The 20,700-nt window shown below is 32.9% G+C and overlaps 1 protein-coding gene across 1 annotated transcript in view; it reads left to right on the plus strand.

The window, feature by feature from the left end:
• The window catches only part of LOC133201786 (uncharacterized), a 28,269-nt gene extending 8,871 nt beyond the window's left edge, over positions 1–19,398 (plus strand). Inside the window, exons 8-30 of the mRNA XM_061337591.1 lie at positions 2,431–2,522; positions 2,968–3,091; positions 6,896–7,027; positions 7,389–7,670; positions 7,880–8,083; positions 8,236–8,376; positions 8,808–9,080; positions 9,291–9,494; positions 11,368–11,508; positions 12,542–12,654; positions 13,952–14,073; positions 14,441–14,562; positions 14,670–14,802; positions 14,967–15,085; positions 15,221–15,352; positions 15,632–15,811; positions 16,175–16,334; positions 16,428–16,513; positions 16,612–16,719; positions 16,963–17,094; positions 17,226–17,411; positions 17,688–17,889; positions 19,064–19,398. Coding sequence (XP_061193575.1) covers positions 2,431–2,522; positions 2,968–3,091; positions 6,896–7,027; positions 7,389–7,670; positions 7,880–8,083; positions 8,236–8,376; positions 8,808–9,080; positions 9,291–9,494; positions 11,368–11,508; positions 12,542–12,654; positions 13,952–14,073; positions 14,441–14,562; positions 14,670–14,802; positions 14,967–15,085; positions 15,221–15,352; positions 15,632–15,811; positions 16,175–16,334; positions 16,428–16,513; positions 16,612–16,719; positions 16,963–17,094; positions 17,226–17,411; positions 17,688–17,889; positions 19,064–19,367 — 3,692 coding nt within the window. The 3' untranslated portion in view covers positions 19,368–19,398. The remainder of the gene's footprint in view (positions 1–2,430; positions 2,523–2,967; positions 3,092–6,895; positions 7,028–7,388; positions 7,671–7,879; positions 8,084–8,235; positions 8,377–8,807; positions 9,081–9,290; positions 9,495–11,367; positions 11,509–12,541; positions 12,655–13,951; positions 14,074–14,440; positions 14,563–14,669; positions 14,803–14,966; positions 15,086–15,220; positions 15,353–15,631; positions 15,812–16,174; positions 16,335–16,427; positions 16,514–16,611; positions 16,720–16,962; positions 17,095–17,225; positions 17,412–17,687; positions 17,890–19,063) is intronic.
• The last annotated feature ends 1,302 nt before the right edge of the window (positions 19,399–20,700 follow it).

Genomic DNA, 20,700 nt, shown 5'->3' on the forward strand with positions numbered 1-20,700 from the left:
TGTCCGTCGTCCGTCCGTCTGTCTGTCTGTCTGTCCGTCCGTCTGTAAACAATTTTTCAAAATGCTACTCCTTGTACAGTTTTGGTCCGATTTCAATATAACTTGGCACACAAGTAGACTACACTAAGATACATAATTCTGTGTATCGGTTTTTGATTTCGATGAACGGTGTTGCCATGGTTACTAAAAATAGAAATTTCTGTGAAAAACATTCAAAATGCTACTCCTCCTACAGTTTTGATCTAATTTCAATATAACTTGGCACACAAGTAGACTACAATAAGATACATAATTCTGTGTATCGGTTTTTGATTTCGATGAACGGTGTTGCCATGGTTACTAAAAATAGAAATTTCTGTGAAAAACATTCAAAATGCTACTCCTCCTACAGTTTTGATCTAATTTCAATATAACTTGGCACACAAGTAGACTACACTAAGATACATAATTCTGTGTATCGGTTTTTGATTTCGATGAACGGTGTTGCCATGGTTACTAAAAATAGAAATTTCTGTGAAAAACATTCAAAATGCTACTCCTCCTACAGTTTTGATCTAATTTCAATATAACTTGGCACACAAGTAGACTACACTAAGATACATAATTCTATATATCGGTTTTTGATTTTGATGAACGGTGTTGCCATGGTTACTAAAAATAGAAATTTCTGTGAAAAACATTCAAAATGCTACACCTCCTACAGTTTTGATCTAATTTCAATATAACTTGGCACACAAGTAGACTATACTAAGATGCATAATGCTGTATATCGGTTTTTGATTTCGATGAACGGTGTTGCCATGGTTACTAAGAATAGAAATTTCTGTGAAAAACATTCAAAATGCTACTCCTCCTACAGTTTTGATCTAATTTCAATATAACTTGGCACACAAGTAGACTATACTAAGATGCATAATGCTAAATATCGGTTTTTGATTTCGATGAACGGTGTTGCCATGGTTACTAAAAAAAGAAATTTCTGTGAAAAACATTCAAAATGCTACTCCTCCTACAGTTTTGATCTAATTTCAATATAACTTGGCACACAAGTAGACTATACTAAGATGCATAATGCTGTATATCGGTTTTTGATTTCGATGAACGGTGTTGCCATGGTTACTAAAAATAGAAATTTCTGTGAAATACTTTCAAAACGCTACTCCTCCTACAGTTTTGACCTGATTTCAATATAACTTGGCACACAAGTAGACTATACTAAGATGCATAATGCTGTATATCGGTTTTTGATTTCGATGAACGGTGTTGCCATGGTTACTAAAAATAGAAATTTCTGTGAAATACTTTCAAAACGCTACTCCTCCTACAGTTTTGATCTGATTTCAATATAACTTGGCACACAAGTAGACTATACTAAGATGCATAATTCTATGTATCTGTTTTTGATTTAGATTAACGGTGTTGCCATGGTTACTAAAAATAGAAATTTCTATGAAATACTTTCAAAATGCTACTCCTCCTACAGTTTTAATCTGATTTCAATATAACTTGGCACACAAGTAGACTATAATAAATTACATAATTCTGTATATCGGTTTTTGATTTCAATGAAAGGTGTTACCATGGTTACTAAAAATAGAAATTTCTGTGAAATACTTTCAAAATGCTTCTCCTCTTACAGTTTTGGTCTGATTTCAGTATAACTTGGCAAACAAGTAGACTACACTAAGATACATAATTCTTTATATTGATTTTCTGATTTTGATGAACATTGTTGCCATGGTTACTAAAAATAGAAATTTCCTTGAAATACCTTCAAAATGCTACCCCTACAGTTTTGGTCTGATTTTAGTATAACTTTGCACACAAGTAAACTACACTGAGATACATAATTCTCTGTTTCGGATTTCGATGAACAGTGTTGCCATGGTTACTAAAAATAGAAATTTTCTTGAAATACTTTCAAAACGCTACTCCTCCTACACTTTTTGTCTGATTTCAGTATAATGTGGCATACAAGTAGAGTACAGAGATACATAATTGGTGTTTTTGTTTTTTGATTTTGTTGAATGATGTTGCCATGGTTACTTAAATCAAAATTTCTGTAAAATTGTTTTAAAAGGTTACTCCTCCTACAGTTTTAGTCTGATATAATAATAAACCTTGCCACAAAAGATACTAAACCAAGGATCATTATTCTTTTTATTGCTGTTGTAAAGTTTCAAGTCCAAGTGCTACTTTTATCTTCCTTTATAAATACAACCAGTAGAGCTACAGTCTAGTCAGAGACTTCTGGTTTTTAAAAAAAATATGCTCTGAGTAGAGTAATAAATAACGTTTTACTTTCAGACTACTTATTTCTTTAATTTTTTTTTAATTATTGAAGATTTGATGAAAATATTCAAGCCGGTACACCTTCAACACCCTGCACATGTATTCCTTGTGTTTTTGTGAATTTTCCGTATATTGTAGATTATCAAAATCAATATTATGAACAGGGTATCAATGGCGTCAGATTGTTTGGATATTATGATTTATCATCTGCAATGCACTACCCATTATCTGTAAGTCTGTTGTACCATTACTAATATACTTCTATATAATCGTAATGAACAGCGAACCGTAAACGTGCTCCATGGAAACATGAAAAAATCGAGGAAATTTAGTTTACATGATAAAATCGAGAAAATCTTAATAAAAATTTTCAATAACAAAACACGCATATACATGTACATATAAATGTCTAACTTATCCTCATAATTATGTAATGAGTACGTGCTTTCAAATGAATTTTCGGATCCATTAATTAGTTTTAAAAGACTTAAAGAAAAAATATCATAATACAAGTACCACATCTTCAAATGTAACGATCTGTAGTCAAGGGTAAAGTTTCACTATTCAAAGTAAAGTTTCACTATTTAAAGTAAAGTTTCACTATTTTAAGTAAAGTTTCACTATTTAAGGGAATAAGACACAGGAATAACAGCATATAATACATGCATTTTATAGGGCTTCTCAAATGGTGGCAGAACAATGACAATATTTGATCCAGAATTGGAATACCTAGTAAAGAAAACAGACCCTTACCAATATTATTTGTTCAGTGAGGTGTCGCAAATTATGGATTGTCAAGGTATTTAATTTTGAAGTTCAAACAATTTGTATATACACTGTAAAGGAAAGTAATATCTTACGTGTAACCCACATGGGTCCAAATTTCAATAATTTTGAATGTTTGTCTGTTTTACTATGTTTTTTTGAATATTTAGAAAAGCTTTTATTAATTTTATTGACAGGTGAGAATTATTGTAGTTGACTTGACGCATACAAGTCAGTAAAGTGTGATCAATAACCGAAAACTTATTTATAAATAGAAATATATAATTGCATATGTAGATTGAAAAATCAGCAACAAAAAGATGTTTGTAAGTTATTAGCTCACCAGAGCCAAGGTCGAGTTTTTCTAATCAAAATTAGTCTGTCATAGTTGTTGTTATTGCTGTCGTAAACTTTTTACAATTTCATCTTTTTCTCCAGAACCACTAGGCCAATTTCAACCAAACTTTGCACAAACTATTCCTGGGTAACGGGGATTCAAATTTCTTCAAATGAAGATCCACAATCTCTTCTAAGAGGAATTTTTTTTGTTTGTTGTTTAACGTCCCTCTCGAGAATTTTTCACTCATATGGAGGCGCCACCACTTGCCGGTGGATAGCTGCAAATTTTGACCTATGCTCGGCACTGAGGGCCATTGAGCAGGGAGGGGTCTTTTTCTTGCCAGCACCAACTGCGACACGGTGTCGTCCGAAGGACCGGTCTCCACGTCCCACAGTGGGATTCGAACACGCGACGTAAGGATCAACTCCTTACTCCGCGAATCTACTGCGCCACGTGGGCGACTCTAAGGGGAGTAATTAGAAAAAAGTAAAAACTTGTGTGGGTTCATTTAAAGTTTTTCTTCTCAAGAACCCCTGGGACAAAAAAGACGAATCATGTAAAGCCTCTAACATAGTATAGATTCATGTTTGTTAAAATCATGACTCCCGGGGGTAGGGTGGGGCCACCATGGGTGAACAAAATTTTACATGGGTATACACTGTATATTGGAAATTTTTTTTAAATAATCTTCTAATCAAGAACAGCAAAGCCACGATTAGTCTTATTTTTATGGAAGCATCATCATGTAGTGTAGATTCAAATCTGTTTAAATCATTACCCCCAGTAACTTATAAATAAAAAAAAAACATTTAAAAGTCTTTTCAGAACAGCGAAGCCATATTTGGAGGTATTTTCAGGTAGGATAGATTCAATTTTGTACAAATCATAACCCCTTTGGGTAGGGTGGTAGTACAATGGGCGATCAAAGTTTTACATAGGAGTATATAGAAAAAAAACATGTGTCCTTTGTGTACTTATTAATCAAGAACAGAGCAGCGAACAGCTAAGAAATTATCCAATACTTCTTGATGAGAAGAAAAAAACTCATGTAGAGGCCTTCATCCTCCTTCATCCTAACGTTTTTAGATATCGACGACTTGTTAGGTCACCTGAGTCACTCAGGTAACCTATTGCTATCCGTTTTTGTCTGTCGTCGGACGGTAACATTTGAACATTTTCAGCTTTTCTCTGAGACCGCTGAACCAATTTCAACCAATTTTGGCATATAGATCTATGGGTAAAGGGAACAAAGATTGTGAATTTCATGATTCCTGCCACCCTAGGGCCTGATGAGGGATGGGGCTAAAAACCATCAAAATTAATGCAATCTTTAAAAATCTTCTTCTTTACTCCTGGACATCAAGCAGTCAAACTGTTGGCATGATTGTAATAAGCATTGAGCCCTCTGCCAAAATTGTGAAATTCATGGCCCCAGGGTCAGGGGTTCTGGTGCTAGGGCGGGGCTATATAGATCATATAGTGAAAGTGCATTATTTCTTTGAAAATCTCCTTCTCTGCTCCTGGGTATTAAACAAACTAACTAAGAACATAGTTATAATGAGCAAAAGTGCCTCTTCCAAATTTGAATTTCAAGGTACCAGCTTAGGGGGTTCTTATGTTAGGGCGGGGCTCTATAATTATATAGTGAAAATACATTAATTCTTTGAAAATCTCCTTCTCTGCTCCTGGGTATTTAACAAACTAACTAATACATAGTAATGATGAGCAAGAGTGCCTCTTCCAAAATTATTAATTTCATGGCCCCTGGGTCAGGGGTTCTGGTGTTAGGGTGGGGCTCTATTACATTAAATGATGTAGTGAAAATGTATTTATTCTGCCTGCTTCTTAGTATTGAGCAGATAAACAAAGTGCATAGTTATGAGGAATAAGAGTGCTTCTTACAAAATTTTTAAAATTTGGTGGTCCTAGGGTGAGGGTTTTTTTGTGTTTCTCATTGCAGGGGGGTCTATTGATAATATAGTGAAAATGTGTTAATTTATTGAAAAGCTTCAACTGAATGCAGAGTTATGATGATGATGAGGGTACCTCTTCCAAATTTGTGAAATTCATGGCCCTGGGTCATGGGTTTTGGTGTTAGGCTAGGGCTGTGCTGAATCTGTAGTGAAAATGCATTATTTCTATGAAAATCTTCTCTTCTCCTTGGCATATCGAAGGCAAACAGAGTTAAAGTTTTAATAAGCAAGGGTATTTTTACCAGATTTTTAAACATCTGGACCATTTGGTCAAGTGATCTGGTCCTAGCCAGGACTCTATTTATTTGTATTCTACTGAGAGAAGTTATTCCCCTTTGCAATTCACTTTTGTTAAATAATGTATCTGAAAAATTAATAGAATAAGAGAATTATGCAAAAAATTGTATTGTAATAATACAAAAAGTGTTTCATAGTTTAAATGATCAGATAGACTTGTAAGTAATAGATAAATAAAAAAGAGACAAAAATAACTTATTAGAATGATGTTCTTCAAAAACAAAGAGAGATCAACGTGAGAGGTTACAATTTGGAATTAAAAATAGTACAGAAGCACTAACTGTTTGTTAATAGTCTGCATGGTGATAGTGATAAATGAGGGACAGATTAGAACTCAATTTATGAGCTGTTACCGAATACTAGACTAATTATTTAATTAATCCTGATCATCCTATTTCTCTTGCTTTTGGGCAACAAAGCTTCATCTATCAGTTTATTTTATATCTATGGATCCTCTAAATTGTTGTATTATACTCAGGTGACCGTTAAAAGCCTTGGGCCTCTTGTTATCAATTCAATTCAGAATAGTCAGTTTCATGCATATGTCCAATAAGTTTTTTCCAGTGAACTCGATATAAAATACACTACAGAGTCTGTCGCATTTGTTGCAAATTTGGATGTTTAACTGACTATCAACGATAATATCCAACTAATAACTATGTGACAAACGGGGTGACCTCAGCTTTTCCTTCTTTATGTTGCAATATTCCAATTTCACCTACATATGATGTTTTATGTGTGCCAACTGATTCGATAAGCAAGATCATGCTTGAAAAACGATTAATTTTTCAACAGAGCGTGCTATTGAAAAATACATTGATATAACAAGGATTTTGAAGACCCTTTTAGATTTTTTTTTCAAAATTCAACGATCGTTATAATGACCTTAAGTGTAAGAGCAACATATCATTAGGCCGTATTTTGCTATATTTGATTCCAAATTCATTGTTAAGTTATTGTATTCGTACTTAATTTGACTGTGGAGTACTCCGTCTGCCTGAACAAAACCTAGGACTCACGGCGGTGTAGCCGGTCTACAGGATGTGCTTACTTCTTTTAGGCCTTTGGCTTTACTTCAGTGTTCCCAAGAGTCCATGATTTTCACCTGTTCACGATCGACTCGTTTTTGTTTAATGGATCTATAAGATTGGCACATCGTTTTCTTCACCTTTTACACATAATCAAAAACAATCACGCTTTTGTTTCAGTTCAATATTTCTATTTATAGGCCTGAGGTGTAGCAGTTTTTCTCTGTCCTGTGCAAACTCCGGTTATCCTGCTGTTGTTAAGGACAAGTGCACTTGTCGCTGTCCAGAGGGTCTTGACCCATCTACCGGATGTCGAACACGTTATGATGGAGGTGAATTTTTTTAAACTTAAAAAATGAACGTTTTCTATTATTTTCAAAACTCTTTAAAGAAAAATCTATTAATTTGTTCGCCTGTATTTACTCTGTTTGCTTACATTCTTACCTCAATAATAAACTCTAAAGTTTAAGTTCATCTTTGATGTTTTTAGAGGTCCGTGTTTAATTTACTCCCAATCTGTATTGTTTCAGTGGCGTTTTGAGCTTCATACCTGTTCGTTATCTTTATATTTCACTGCATTAAATAAAATCTCCATTTTGATCATAGAAGTTTATAACTCGTGACCCTAAATCAATGTCATTTCAAAAATGTCGAATGTATTTTATATAACTTCATGAATGTTCATATCTTCAGATCGAATGATTTCAACCAAATGGCCGTCCGACTCTTTCACCATCTTAAGTACGAAGATAACTGGCTGTCCACATGGATTTTATGAAGGCAGTTTAACACAACACCATAAAGAAATCCAAATGGAACAGACAAGTGCTATATTAAGTGCAGACATCATTTCAAAACCGACCTCTACTTTTTACAAGTTTTGTACTAAGAAGAAAACAGAGAAAAATGGAATTTCACCAAGTTGGCCTGCAGGAAAATATTGTATCTACCGCCATGGAGGGATTTGTCCAATTGGTAAATACATATGAAAAAAGAATAACCGCTATTCCAAATCTTGCGATTTTTTAAATGATTACAACAGAATATTTGATGTAAATAAACAATTTTCTTTAACAACTCACTTTTGTTGAAGTGCTTATCAAGATGGAATTACATACAATCGTTTTTATGCCTTTGCTGGATAAGTGGTCCCTATTATAGTTTTCGAACACTTCTTTCTTCAGGATTCAGTATGGGATATATACAGTCTGACGACACCACATATCCCTCGGATCTTTTCGGTATTCTTCCTGATGGCCAATTCCTCAATGATACCAGGTTCTATTTCTGTTGCCGAAGTGACGGATCTACTTCCAATCCGGTGATCCTACCCTCAAAGGAGCCTTTTATCTTGTTTCCTGAAACCTCTACTTGCCAGCAAGTCGCAGGTCCTCTGAACCTTAAATATTAAAAAGGAAATCTTGAGAAAAATAGGGAAATTGGGAAAATAATATCAAACACTTTCCAATTATTGTTTTATGTCTTTTTAACACGACTGCAGTGTTGATTATAAAAATTTCCGCCTTTGTGTAATTTTTAGGAATGGACTCAAACAAGCAGTATTTGAGAATCAAAAATGAAAAAGATCTTTTGCATACATCTGGAAATATACCTTATCAGAGCATCTCGTATTCAACCACTTATAAACTCTCTTTTTGCTACTATACACCGACAGATTTGAGTAAGTACTACCGAAAGACATCTGTTACTTAATAACTGATCATTATTATAGTTACACATGTATGAAAGTACGCATAAATATTTCGTTTCAATTACGCCTTATCTTTAAACATGCAAATTAAAAGATGATCCTTTACAAATTATTTATTCTTATCTATTTTATGATATTAAACCATTTGATAGTCAAGGATAACTTCACAGCAGCTGTAAAGATAAACTTCGTGTTCATTGCAATACCGTTTCTTTTTTTTATGCCAAAAGATAAATCTCTATAAAATAATAATTATTTTTCCGTGGTTTGTGAATAACATATTCCAAGATACTTTTATCAAACGTCTATGCTTAATAAAAAAATCTTGAGAGCAAAAATTTTGTTTTATGTATTTTGATATCCATGCATCGATCTTTCTTAACAATGTCTTTTCCTTTCAGATGAAACTAATTCTTACTCAAGATGGCCAAAAGAGCCATTTGCAATGATTCAACCCGCTTCTGGTTGCCCTAAAGGCTTTGAATCTGGTCAGTTTTCAGAATATTCTTACCACACTTCGGTCCCCTCGAATACTTTCTCAGCACTGAAGTCTGAGGGACAAACTTTACGTTACCAATTCTGTACAAAGACCGAGACTACACCAATCGGAGACAATGTCCAGTGGGGTCCTGGGTCATACTGTTTTCTCAGAGTCGGAGGGAAATGTCCTGATGGTACACTGGTCTTTAGCGTAAAATCATTTTGAAAATACATAATATATAGGAAGAAATTCTTTCAGCTAATATATTAGAAATACACTAAAAAAATAGTAAAACTATCACTATAAAAGAAGTTTCTTAAAAACACATTGTTGTTAAGAAAAGAGAGGTTTGAATAGTCTATGAGTAAATTAGTAAAACTCAAATTTTCTGCCTTTGAACTAGAATTCTCTGAAGGTTCCATTGCTTTGGTTGATAGTCAACCACCAGACAATTTTACTGGTTCCTTTCCTGACGGTTCCTTTGATGATCACGTGACCTTGCATTTTTGTTGTCGATCTGATGGATTTACCAGAAACCCTCTTCAAGTACCAAACACTGAACCATTTATTCTGTTTAAAGAATCCTCTTCTTGTCAGAAGGTTGAAGGTATTGAAATAGAAATGTAATTTGTAACAGATATTGCAAGTTGCTTTAAATCAATATTGCATTAAGGTTTCCGTTTTCTGACATCAGATGGCTGAAAAACCAGCCAAATACTACCGATTTGGCGTTAAACAAATGATTCATCATGTCAATTTGTGGTACAAACTTTGTATTTTGATAACTTTACCTCATTTTGATTGGATATAATCATTTTTTCGTAAGTTGTCACTTAAAGAGGCCCAGTTTAGTTGGAAATTACGTAAACGGACCGGCAAAGATTTTTGAATTTTAGGTATATATTTGTATGTACCATGCTTAGAAAAATTAGATTGAAATTTTGTTACCTTGCCTTGATTGTAGTTGAGTGGGGGCAATTTCAAAATATGGACCTTTTTTTTTTAAATTTTACACACAACTACATGTATATGCTAAAACTGCCTTATAAACAATGGAATCGACAAATTAAAAAAAAATTAATTGTGAAAGTTTTTGCTTTTTACACATATTATGCAATATCCATTCCTCATTTTAAAAAATGAAAAGAAATTGGGGTACTCTTTATTGTAGTGAAAAGATCAAAACACAAAAGTAGGACTAAAATTATATCTAAGATACTTTATAAGTCGCAGTAGGTTTACATAATATCAACAAATGATTGTTATATATGTTTCTCAAAATTATAAACCTCTTACATTATGAAAGAATTTTCTGTCCCTTTATTTATTTAATAAACAAAAAACGTTGTTTTACGTGAAAAAGAAGGAGGGGGGGGGGGGCTTAAAAAGGCAACAAAATTACAAAATTTATTAAATAAATATGTAGGAAACTATAAAAACACATTTTTCGGTTGCATTTAAATGACTTGTAGAATTTATTTTAGTCAATCTACTGCAGGAATATTTAAGCTATCAACCAGACTGGTAAATAATCATTTTTCAAGGAGTAATACTAAACGTGTTTACTTTTGGTTGCAGTAGTTTTTCAAACTCAAAAATTAAAATAAAATAAGATAAAACTTATAAGATTAAACTTATATATCAAAAATAAATTATGTAACAAAATTGCTTATTAATTAAAACATTTATTTATTAAAACACAAGAATTGATAGAAATGACAGAATTAGAGAGCCTTCAACATGCACAGTCAAAACCTACACGGTATGCAAGAATAGCGGAATATTTTTACACAATTGGCGTCATTTTGTCTGTGACGTCATTGTATTCAATTGTAACGACAATCAAGGGTACGTGACGCGTCTGAAACAACCCTGCGTAAAAACGTATGCGCAAACCAAGTAGGTTGGGCCTCGTTAGGTCTAAGAAATATTCTTTATTCTTGATTACCATTGCTTCTTGTTTCATTAATAACCTTTTCTACAATGTCATTCACATTTCTTCATTGTTAAAGCTTTAAAAAGCAAAGTATCTAGAACGCATTAAGGCATGCTATAACATTATTGGCTGATTAATTGTATGTCGTTGTACGGCCCATTCGAGAATTTTTTTTTACTCACTTCGAGTCGTCACTATATGCCAGTACAGGGTTTAGACCTATTATTAGTACTCAGAACTATTGAGTAGGGAGGATTATTTAATTATCCCCCAAAGCCTACCGTGAAACTGGGCCACGGGTTTCAAGGTCTCATTCAAAAGACCCATGACTTTCATATCTATGACCGGGTCATTCGAAATAATATTCACTCATCTTAACGTCTTGGGTGTGCCGCTGGGCTACCGACAAGAATCGAACCGGTCCTCCCGAGAACGAAACAATCACCCACAACTAGGCTACCGTAATCGGAAACAACATGAAATATGCCCTGCTTAGTAATCAAAGCTTGGGTCTTTTTTCACCTACTCTGTATTTTGTTGGCAGATATGAGCTTTGAAGAGGAGACATACACTGCAGGAACACAGTTTAAAGCTCCAGCAAAATCTGGACACATTCCAAAAATACACATAAATTATTACAAGAAGACGAATTTCTTCATTTGTTACTACTATCCAACACAATATGGTTAGTTTTGAGTCAGAGTATTTTACTTGATAAAAGAGTCATAAGCTCTGAAAATTATAAATTATGTGTATGGGTTTTCAATCTCAAAGTTGGTTTAATTATTTTATTTAAGAAATAAGTTTTCATGTTTTTGAACTTTTATTGGGATAGAAATAAAGATTGGTCATGATCAAATCCCATAAGCCCGAATTATGTTAGATTTGTTCACATACCAATTCTTTTATTTAGATCCTGATAAATGCTTACGAATGATACCTTATTTCTAACATTGGTATTTATGACTGATCTATAACAGATACCTGCGTACTATAGTTTTAGACATGTGAAATGATTAAGTTTTTCAAACATCAATAGTAAATTGAATGTATTGAATGATCGTTTGTGACTAAACGATGATAAAATTCTTTGATGAACGTATATGTATTTATATACAGGTTTTAATACGTCTTGTTCAAATGGTATCTTATAAGGGAAGCATTTGCAAATGTAAATATTTTCATATAGCGGAGAAAAATGTTAAACAGATTTTCACTTTTGCTATCTGTGTACGATAGATAATCGATAAAAATACAACGAAATTATCGTTTATTGATAGCTCAGATTTTTTTACTTTGAAAATGAATCATGTAAAATAATCGTTATCATATGAAACGTATGAATTCTATGAAGCTAGTAATGTTTTAATAATCACGTATTGATAAATTTTCTGTGCATTTTTCATGGAATAATATTGTCTTTTGGAGTGAAGAATTAATGCATGAAAAAAAGAGAGTATATCCTTCAAATTAAAAAAAAATGATTCCAATATGTCGGGGCTTCAAACGTGAAGTCCTGACATACTAAGGGATATCTTACTAAGAGAAAAATACTGGTATCTTAATTTTCTTTGTGCTAAGATAGTTGTTTTATGACCAAAAATGCCTGCTGATAAGTTTTTTTATAACTTTATTTCAAAACACCCAGCTATGGTTAATGGGAGAAACTATATTTAGTACTGTGAAAATTGATTAGTGAAAATGAAACTTTCTTATAGACTGCGGAAAGAAGATACACTTGAGCAAAGATGGACAGACAACTACAAATATAACGAGTCCAGAACACCCGAATGCCTACCCCAAAGGAAGAAACTGTTTCTGGAATATCATCGTCAGTATCAGTAGTCATATGTTATTATTACAGTGAATCTTGTCTACTCCGGATTTTTTGTATTCCAAAATCTTGCGTAATACAATGTATATATATATATACTTTAAGGTACTTTCAGATAATTCAATTGTTTAAAATGTTGTCAGATCCGAAATGTTGTCTAATCCCTCCAATTTCTCTGGAACCGGTGGTGTCCGGATTGGGCAAGATTTACTGTATTATTATTATTATTATTGCAGAAATGCTACGCTTAAGGCCATACACATCTTACATGTTCATGTAATTTAAAGTGTACCCTTCCAACTGATATTTTAAATCATCATATTCGATGTTCTTATACAAAAAAAATCATCACACATTACCATGCGTTTTGAACAGATACCAAATGATATAAGTCTTTGTATTATTTTTAAATTACATATAAATATTTTTAGCACCTATCTCCTCACAATTTGATTTAAAAAAGGAGGGTAGGATACCAGGCATCTCTCTTAAATTGCACGGGGAATAAGAACATCGAATTCAAACCTACGTTGCATACGTCCTTAATACATATTACAACATTGATCAATAAACATGTTACATTGTAAGTGAAAATGTGAAGACAACGAACAAAAACCATGCCCAAAAGTACAATAAAGAAATGCAATTTGAGTTCTGAACAAACACAAACCTCTAAAAACATCATGAGTGGGACCAGGCGCAATATGCATAAAGGAGTAGGTATTTGAAGGTCACACCTAGTACAACCTTTTTTTTAATTATTTGGTAATCTGAGTAATCTGAAGAAGAAACAATATGAAAAAAATTGCTTAACAATTTGGATTAAAACTTAAGCAAACATTTGACTTAACAAGAGGTTCCATTTGCAAACGAAGTCATTGTATAGACCAAAGAATGTGAGAAAATTGACTTTAAAATTAATTACTGATGCGTTTGTAACAACTCATTTTTTCAGTAATTATTGATATTTTGGTAACATCGACTTATTTATTAGTAGCATTCCACAGTTTAGAAATTAATTTTTATAATATACTCTTATGTATTGAATCAACTGGGAAACGTTAACGCCCTATAGAGTTAGTACTGGAATAATAAAAGAAATTGACTATTGTCAAATTGAAATCATCATATTTTGCAAAAAGTGTAGATGTTAATTCACCTCCAATGTCTCTCTCTAGTTCAACATCAAAAATATTTTGCGTTGAATGTGATAAGTAAATCAATTTATAAATGAAAATGAATACTATGAATTTTCAAATTCCTTATTGTATTCTTTCTTCTTTTCAATTTACAGGCACCAGATGATTTCAAGTTAAAGCTTGATTTTAATGATTTTGACATAGCAGCTAAAACAGATGGAACTTGCGTCGATAGACTTGAGGTCAGACATGCACTCCCGGGTCAGTTTGGACTGAGGTAAGATTGTACATGTACCTGTGGAAGGTGTTTTGAAAATTATTTAACATAGAAATTTCTTTTTAGAAAAACATTTTTTAACCTGAACCACAGACAAATAGTTTTTTTTTCTTTTATCCAGTCTTTACTGAAAAAATTGAACCAATTTATAGATAATGCATGTACATGTTTAAAGTATTCTCAACTAAAATGATTGGTCTTTGCTAAAAAAATAAATAAATAAATAAATAAAACAAATATTGATATAATTCATGTTTGATAATTTGGAGATCTGGACAGACAATGTGACCAAAGTGAGTCAAAAACCAATAGTTTGAACAGCTACATGTAAATTGTAAAATTACAAACAAGAAATGATATTTAACAGCTACTGCGGAGATAGATTCCCTATGACGGTTCTCTCAGAGGAAAATCAGCTAGGCTTGACCTTTCAAACTAGATTAAAGCAAACTGGACGGGGGTTCTCAGCAACAATTTCACTGCTGGAACGTATGCATAAAGTTCATCCACTTTATTCAGAAAATTAATCAGGGTCAACAAATTTGAATAATTCTTCTCATTATGACATTGACTTAATTAAGAATTCTCATTTTTAGCAAATGATCCCAATTTCTGTTACACCAAGAACGGAGAGAATTACAGGGGAACGGTTGATATCACTCGACGTTTCGATAAATGTTTACCCTGGTCGGAAGTCAAACACTGTCTTAGCAATACTTATAATCCGATGTAAGTTAAACTTTCTTTTTTTCTTTTCTTCATGTACTCGGGTAGATACATTCGTATTTAAGTAGAGCTTAGAATATTTTTCCTTAAGTTTGTATTCAGACGTTCTAAAATCAAGTTAATGAATATAGTGTAAAAGTTATTCATATTTTACGATAATCTTCCAGGGATCTAGATGACGATCTGCTTGGTAACTATTGTCGTAATCCTGGTCACGGCACCAGACCTTGGTGTATTACTAACAAGTTTATGTGTACTCGAGATTACTGCGATGTGTGTGGAATCGGTACAGTATTTCAATATTTGAATTGTTTTATAATCATTAAATAAAATTGTATTGTTTACCAGTACCAAAAATGTAGACAAATAAGTTACATCACAGATGGGTATTTACCATATTTTTTATTTTATTAAAATTTAGAAAAATGCTATGATATGTTTGACGATTGTGCAGAGAGAACAGTGGATATATCTAACTGTGAACACGACCCGGAACTCAAACGAGGCTGCAGAATGTCGTGCAATATGTGTAATCAACAAGCACAAATTGGAGGTAATTGATCTTATAAGAGCAACGATTTCTTAAAATGAATTCATTTTAGGTGTATACAGAAAATGCAAATTGAAAAAACTATATTTTTGATATTGAAAATAACATTACTTAATTAGAATGAAAAGTGTTTAATATATATCAAAATCAGTGCAAAATATTTGTTAAACTTTATTTCTATTTTGAATTTATGAATTATTATGTAAAGAAACTTATTATGTGAATAATACAACTGGTCAAAAATTTTGACTTTTGACAAATTTAAAATGGTAACACTTTTAGTTGGATCAGTGAGGTGTTCGAAGCCAACCATCCCATCCGACTCAGTTAGTGAGGTATTGAACGAAACATATTTTGTTGATGAAATGGTAGTACTTACATGCAGAACGAATGACTTTGAAAAACAAACAATTGTTTGTCTAGCTGATGGATCTTGGTCAAATGCTGGGTTTGTTTGTGGACGTAAGTTAGCACAAGCAGTATTTTTTTTATTCCAAAACCGAGGCAAAACATTGTGCTTTTATCATATTATCCCCTTGCAACGAACTTGGAGGGGATATATTAACGCAATCGTGTGTGTTCGTTTGTGTGTGAGTGAGTTAATGCTGTTCGAAACGGAAGCGGCATAATTTGCATCTAATGCTGTTTTGATTTATAGATACATGTATGCTCTTTGCGAGGGGATGCTCCGCTTTGTGGTGCCCTTGTATTAGTACTTTGAATCAATATGTTATGAATAAATAAAAATAGTCAGGAAAAAGTGTTAAATACTTCAGCCTCACTAGATAATTGATAATTAATGTAAAATATGCAAAATAAATACAGGTTGTAAAACAGGATGGACACCATTCCAGGGACAATGCTTTAAGGCTTTTGAAGAGAACGTCGACCGTAGCACTGCAGTTAAGCGTTGCGCGGATGAAAATAATGCAACACTAGTGTCCAGTAAAAATATCAAAGAGAATACTTTTCTGATGAGTTTAGTGTAAGTTCTTTTGCTTAAAGAAATTATTTTCTGTCGAAAGATTAATGGATGTACTAACCACGTTAAAATTCAACAATTGTGTTTTAATAACAGACAAAATGGCGTCAGATTTTGGATTGGTCTTAAAAATGGAGCTTGGTCAGATGGAGAAAAAGTGCAATGGACGAACTATATAAGAGGTAAATGTTTCCAGATACACTTTAATTTTAGTTCTTATAATCTTCTGTAACATTAAAATTTATATACGCTGACTATTATAACACTGAATGTGGCGTAGATTCTTGGAGAAGTTGTGCGTTCATATCTGATAGAGATGGAAAATGGCAAGGAGTATCTTGTGGGTCAGCAATCTATTTACGCTTTGTTTGCTCCTATTCACCACAAGGTAATGTTTTTAAATACATTTGAATGGTTGTTATTCCGATCAAATCATATGGTAATAAATTATAAGTGTCAACAACTCATAACATATTCAACAAAGGAATGGAAAACTTTTATTTATAGATTTGAGCCAGAAGAAAGATTTGAATGAATTAAGAAAATATCATTCTTTAGATCATAAGTAAATTTCAGTTAAAGAAAGTAACTTTTCATAAGGAATCAGAATTTTCATTTTAAATTTGAAAAGGGCGGACTTTGTGTAAAGATGCTTCACCAAATTGCAACAAATACCTCACGATGGATCCCAGAGCATGTGAAAATGATGATTTCGTTTGGCATACCTGTCCGAGCACTTGTGGATACTGTGATTATGTACAAGGTAAGGAAATATAACGCCAGCTGCTTTAACAGTGATACGTTTAGTTTTCTTTATGAACTTGTCGGTCTCCGGGCTCATCAACGTTAAATGCAGATACACTCTATGTATTTTTTGTTTCTTCTGAAACAAAGGTAAATGCATTGTACCGAGTGTGACGACAGAAAGCAACACTGAAGTCGTCACAACTGTTAGTTCTCTTGGCATAGGAGACGTGTTAGAATACAGATGCAAATTTGGTTTTTCTCATACCGGCGGAAGTCTCTATAGAGCATGTCAAAGAAGTGGAACATTTACCGGTTCACAGCCGTTATGTAAAGGTAAACTGGTCTCATTTACCGGTTCAACGCCTTTATGTAAAGGTAAACTGGCCTCATTTACCGGTTCATCGCCTTTATGTAAAGGTAAACTGGCCTCATTTACCGGATCATCGCCTTTATGTAAAGGTAAACTGGTCTCATTTACCGGTTCACCGCCTTTATGTAAAGGTAAACTGGCATCATTTTATAAAAGTCACGCATCCAGACTTGTCAGTTTGACTTCTTGAAAAGCCTTTCAGAAAAATTCTTATACGAAAGTTAATTTTACAATTACAGCTTCCAACACAGTCCCTGAGTCTAGCAACGACGCCCCATTGCTACAATTCCGCCAGCAACTTTACACTAGATATTCCTACACTGGCCTAAATGAAAATATGAGTATCAAAAAAAGTGGAAAGATTGTCAAATGGCAGTTTTTCAGCGAGATTAACGGCATCGCAGCTCTGCAAGTATTGAGACCAACTGAAGCCAGTAACACGTTTGTACATTCTATTTAAAACTTATCAATTTTGACATTAGAAAAATCAATTTTGACATTAGAGAGAATATTGAGATCGCTAATTCTAAATATCCTAACAATTCATTCCACACATCTGAGATGAAACTGATCTCAATAGTCAGTTAAGTTACTTCTTGCCTACAATTTTTGCTGATTTTAAGTGACCAATAAATCGCTTAATTTTGATATCAATCAAAATTCCGTTTAGGGATAATGAATCATGTTTCCTTATTATATAAAATGTATATATGGTATGTTGTATTTTTATTGCAAACTAGATGCAGATCCTGGAATTTAAAATGTGGTGGGGGTGGAAGGGATGAGGGGACCCCTAGTAAATTATTTTTTGGTTAACTATAGTTCATTACATAATAAACTCGGATATTTTATACATTGAATTACTTTGATACTCTGAACCTTGGGGTGGAAGGGATGAGGGGACCCCTAGTAAATTATTTTTTGGTTAACTATAGTTCATTACATAATAAACTCGGCTATTTTGATACATTGAATTACTTTGATACTCTGAACCTTGGGGGTGGAAGGGATGAGGGGACCCCTAGTAAATTATTTTTTGGTTAACTATACAGTGGAATCATCATTGTTCGTGGGGAATCAATGTTCGTGGATTTCGAGGGTCACCCTTACATACGAATTTACATCCCCACGAACAATTTTTTGTCAGCGTACTGATTAATTAAATCTACCAAATAAACGAGCTGTCCACGAAATTACATCCCCACGAACCAATAAAATTTTGCTTGCCCACAAACATTGACCCCCACGAATTTAAATGAATCAACAGTAGTTCATTACATAATAAACTCGGCTATTTTGATACATTGAATTACTTTGATACTCTGAATCTTTAGGTTGTATAGGAGCTCTGAGATACTATGAAACCTTATTATTCTAGACTTTCTATTGAGGCTTAGAGATTGAGATTTAGAGATTCTATTGAGATTTAGAGATTGAGATTTAGAGAATTAATTCCTTCAAACTCTATTGATAATGATAAATTCTGAAATAGTTTTTGAATATGCTAGCAATTTTTCCATTTCAATATAAAAAAATCCATGATCTGTGCAATTTTTCCATGCTTTCAAGTTTCATTTTTTTTTTTTTTTTTTTTTTTGCTTATTATATTTTTAAGGTATACGCTCATTGGACAGAACGAAATATTGGAAACATATGTCGGCAGAATTCGTACATATGAAGTTCCAGTCGAGGACCAAATTGAGGTTAAGCCCGGGGACTTGATAGGTATTTTCCCTCTCAGTGCAAAGATTCCTTATGAAAGTTGCAGCGGAAAAAAAGTAGGGGATAAATATGGCTCAACCCAGATGTCGGTGATCAAAAAGTATTCCACTTCCGGTTGGACTATTTCGTCTAATTACACTTTTAAAGTTATTAAATATCACTGCAGAATCATCCCCATCACTGCCTTTATTCAGTAGATACATGTAATTTCTTTATTCAGTTGATAAACACAGGCAAAGTGTTGTTGTCTCTCTGTCTTTCTTTCCTCCTATGTGATGGGACTTTCTTAAAAAAAAAATATTAAAGGGAAAATCCCTACTTTATTTTTTGGTTGAATAAATGATATTTTGTAAAAGATCTTTTGAATTGAAAAAGATTATAATATATAAATGATAATTCATTGTTTTGCCCATAATGGAAAATAAATTTGTATTTAATGAATTAAGGAATGAATTTAATAGCTACCCATTTTATACAGTATAAAGTAGGTTGAGGCAGTTTACGCTTTATAAACCGCGAAGCGGTTTATAAAAAAGCGTAAACTGTTCCAACCAAGTTTATACCATATAAATTTGGTAGTTATTAAATTCATTCCTTATAATTTAATTTTCATTCATTTGGTGTAAGAAAAAAGATGTTTGCTCTTACAAAATGACTTCAGCTTGTACAGAATTTAAATATAACGTCAGGCGGATCGATACGTTTTTGATGCAAGTCATTGTGACGTTGGCAACCCAATTTATACGATATATAGTAATTTTTTATCCAATCAAATACCGCGTTATAACCAGAATTAAATTATTGTGGCCTAAAAGTTATACTTTATTGGAGACATGTATTTATGTGACAGGCGAAGACAACGAATCATAATTAGTCTTAAGCTTTAAAAAAGTATAATATTACATAAAACAAAATAAGTTTTCTTTTAATTCAAAGCTAGCAGGAGCATATTTGTTCAATCCCACTTCATTAAATTTCATCATCCAAAATCTTCGAAAGCCTACCAAATAGTGAAACTTACTGAAAACTTTACTAGGTTAATATTATGTGTTTAATAAAATTAGCTTTCAGTTTTTTTCCTTACAATTTTTTATTTTTATGTCAACTATATCTGTTCAAGTTTCTGCTTCTTTCCATGTGTTATGCCGGAATTTTTGGGTAGTTACATTTCGTAATTACTTTGGCCAGGACTAAAAATTAGACAAGTTCCAAGTTCTATTTTGTATTAAAGTATTTACAATGTTACGCCTGGTCATATTCATATACCCACATGCACACATTATACGAAAATTTAACAAATTGATCAAGATCATTAAGATATTTTTCAATAGCCCCTTTAAACAAAAAACCCCTTACATTTAGCTTTCATTGTAAGAGCAAACATGATTTTGTTCCTTTTTACAAAAATCTTTTGAGTTTTTTTAGTGTATAATTTGTCGAAACTTTTCGAGACCTGTAACCCTTGTAAGTAATTTAGACCGATTTTAATGCAAAAATATAACAGATACAAATAAAATACATTTTTAGTTG

Source organism: Saccostrea echinata, unplaced genomic scaffold, assembly GCF_033153115.1.
Source record: "Saccostrea echinata isolate AGI-Se365-2 ecotype Australia unplaced genomic scaffold, CSIRO_AGI_Sech_v1 ptg000002l, whole genome shotgun sequence".
Lineage (NCBI taxonomy): Eukaryota > Metazoa > Mollusca > Bivalvia > Ostreida > Ostreidae > Saccostrea > Saccostrea echinata.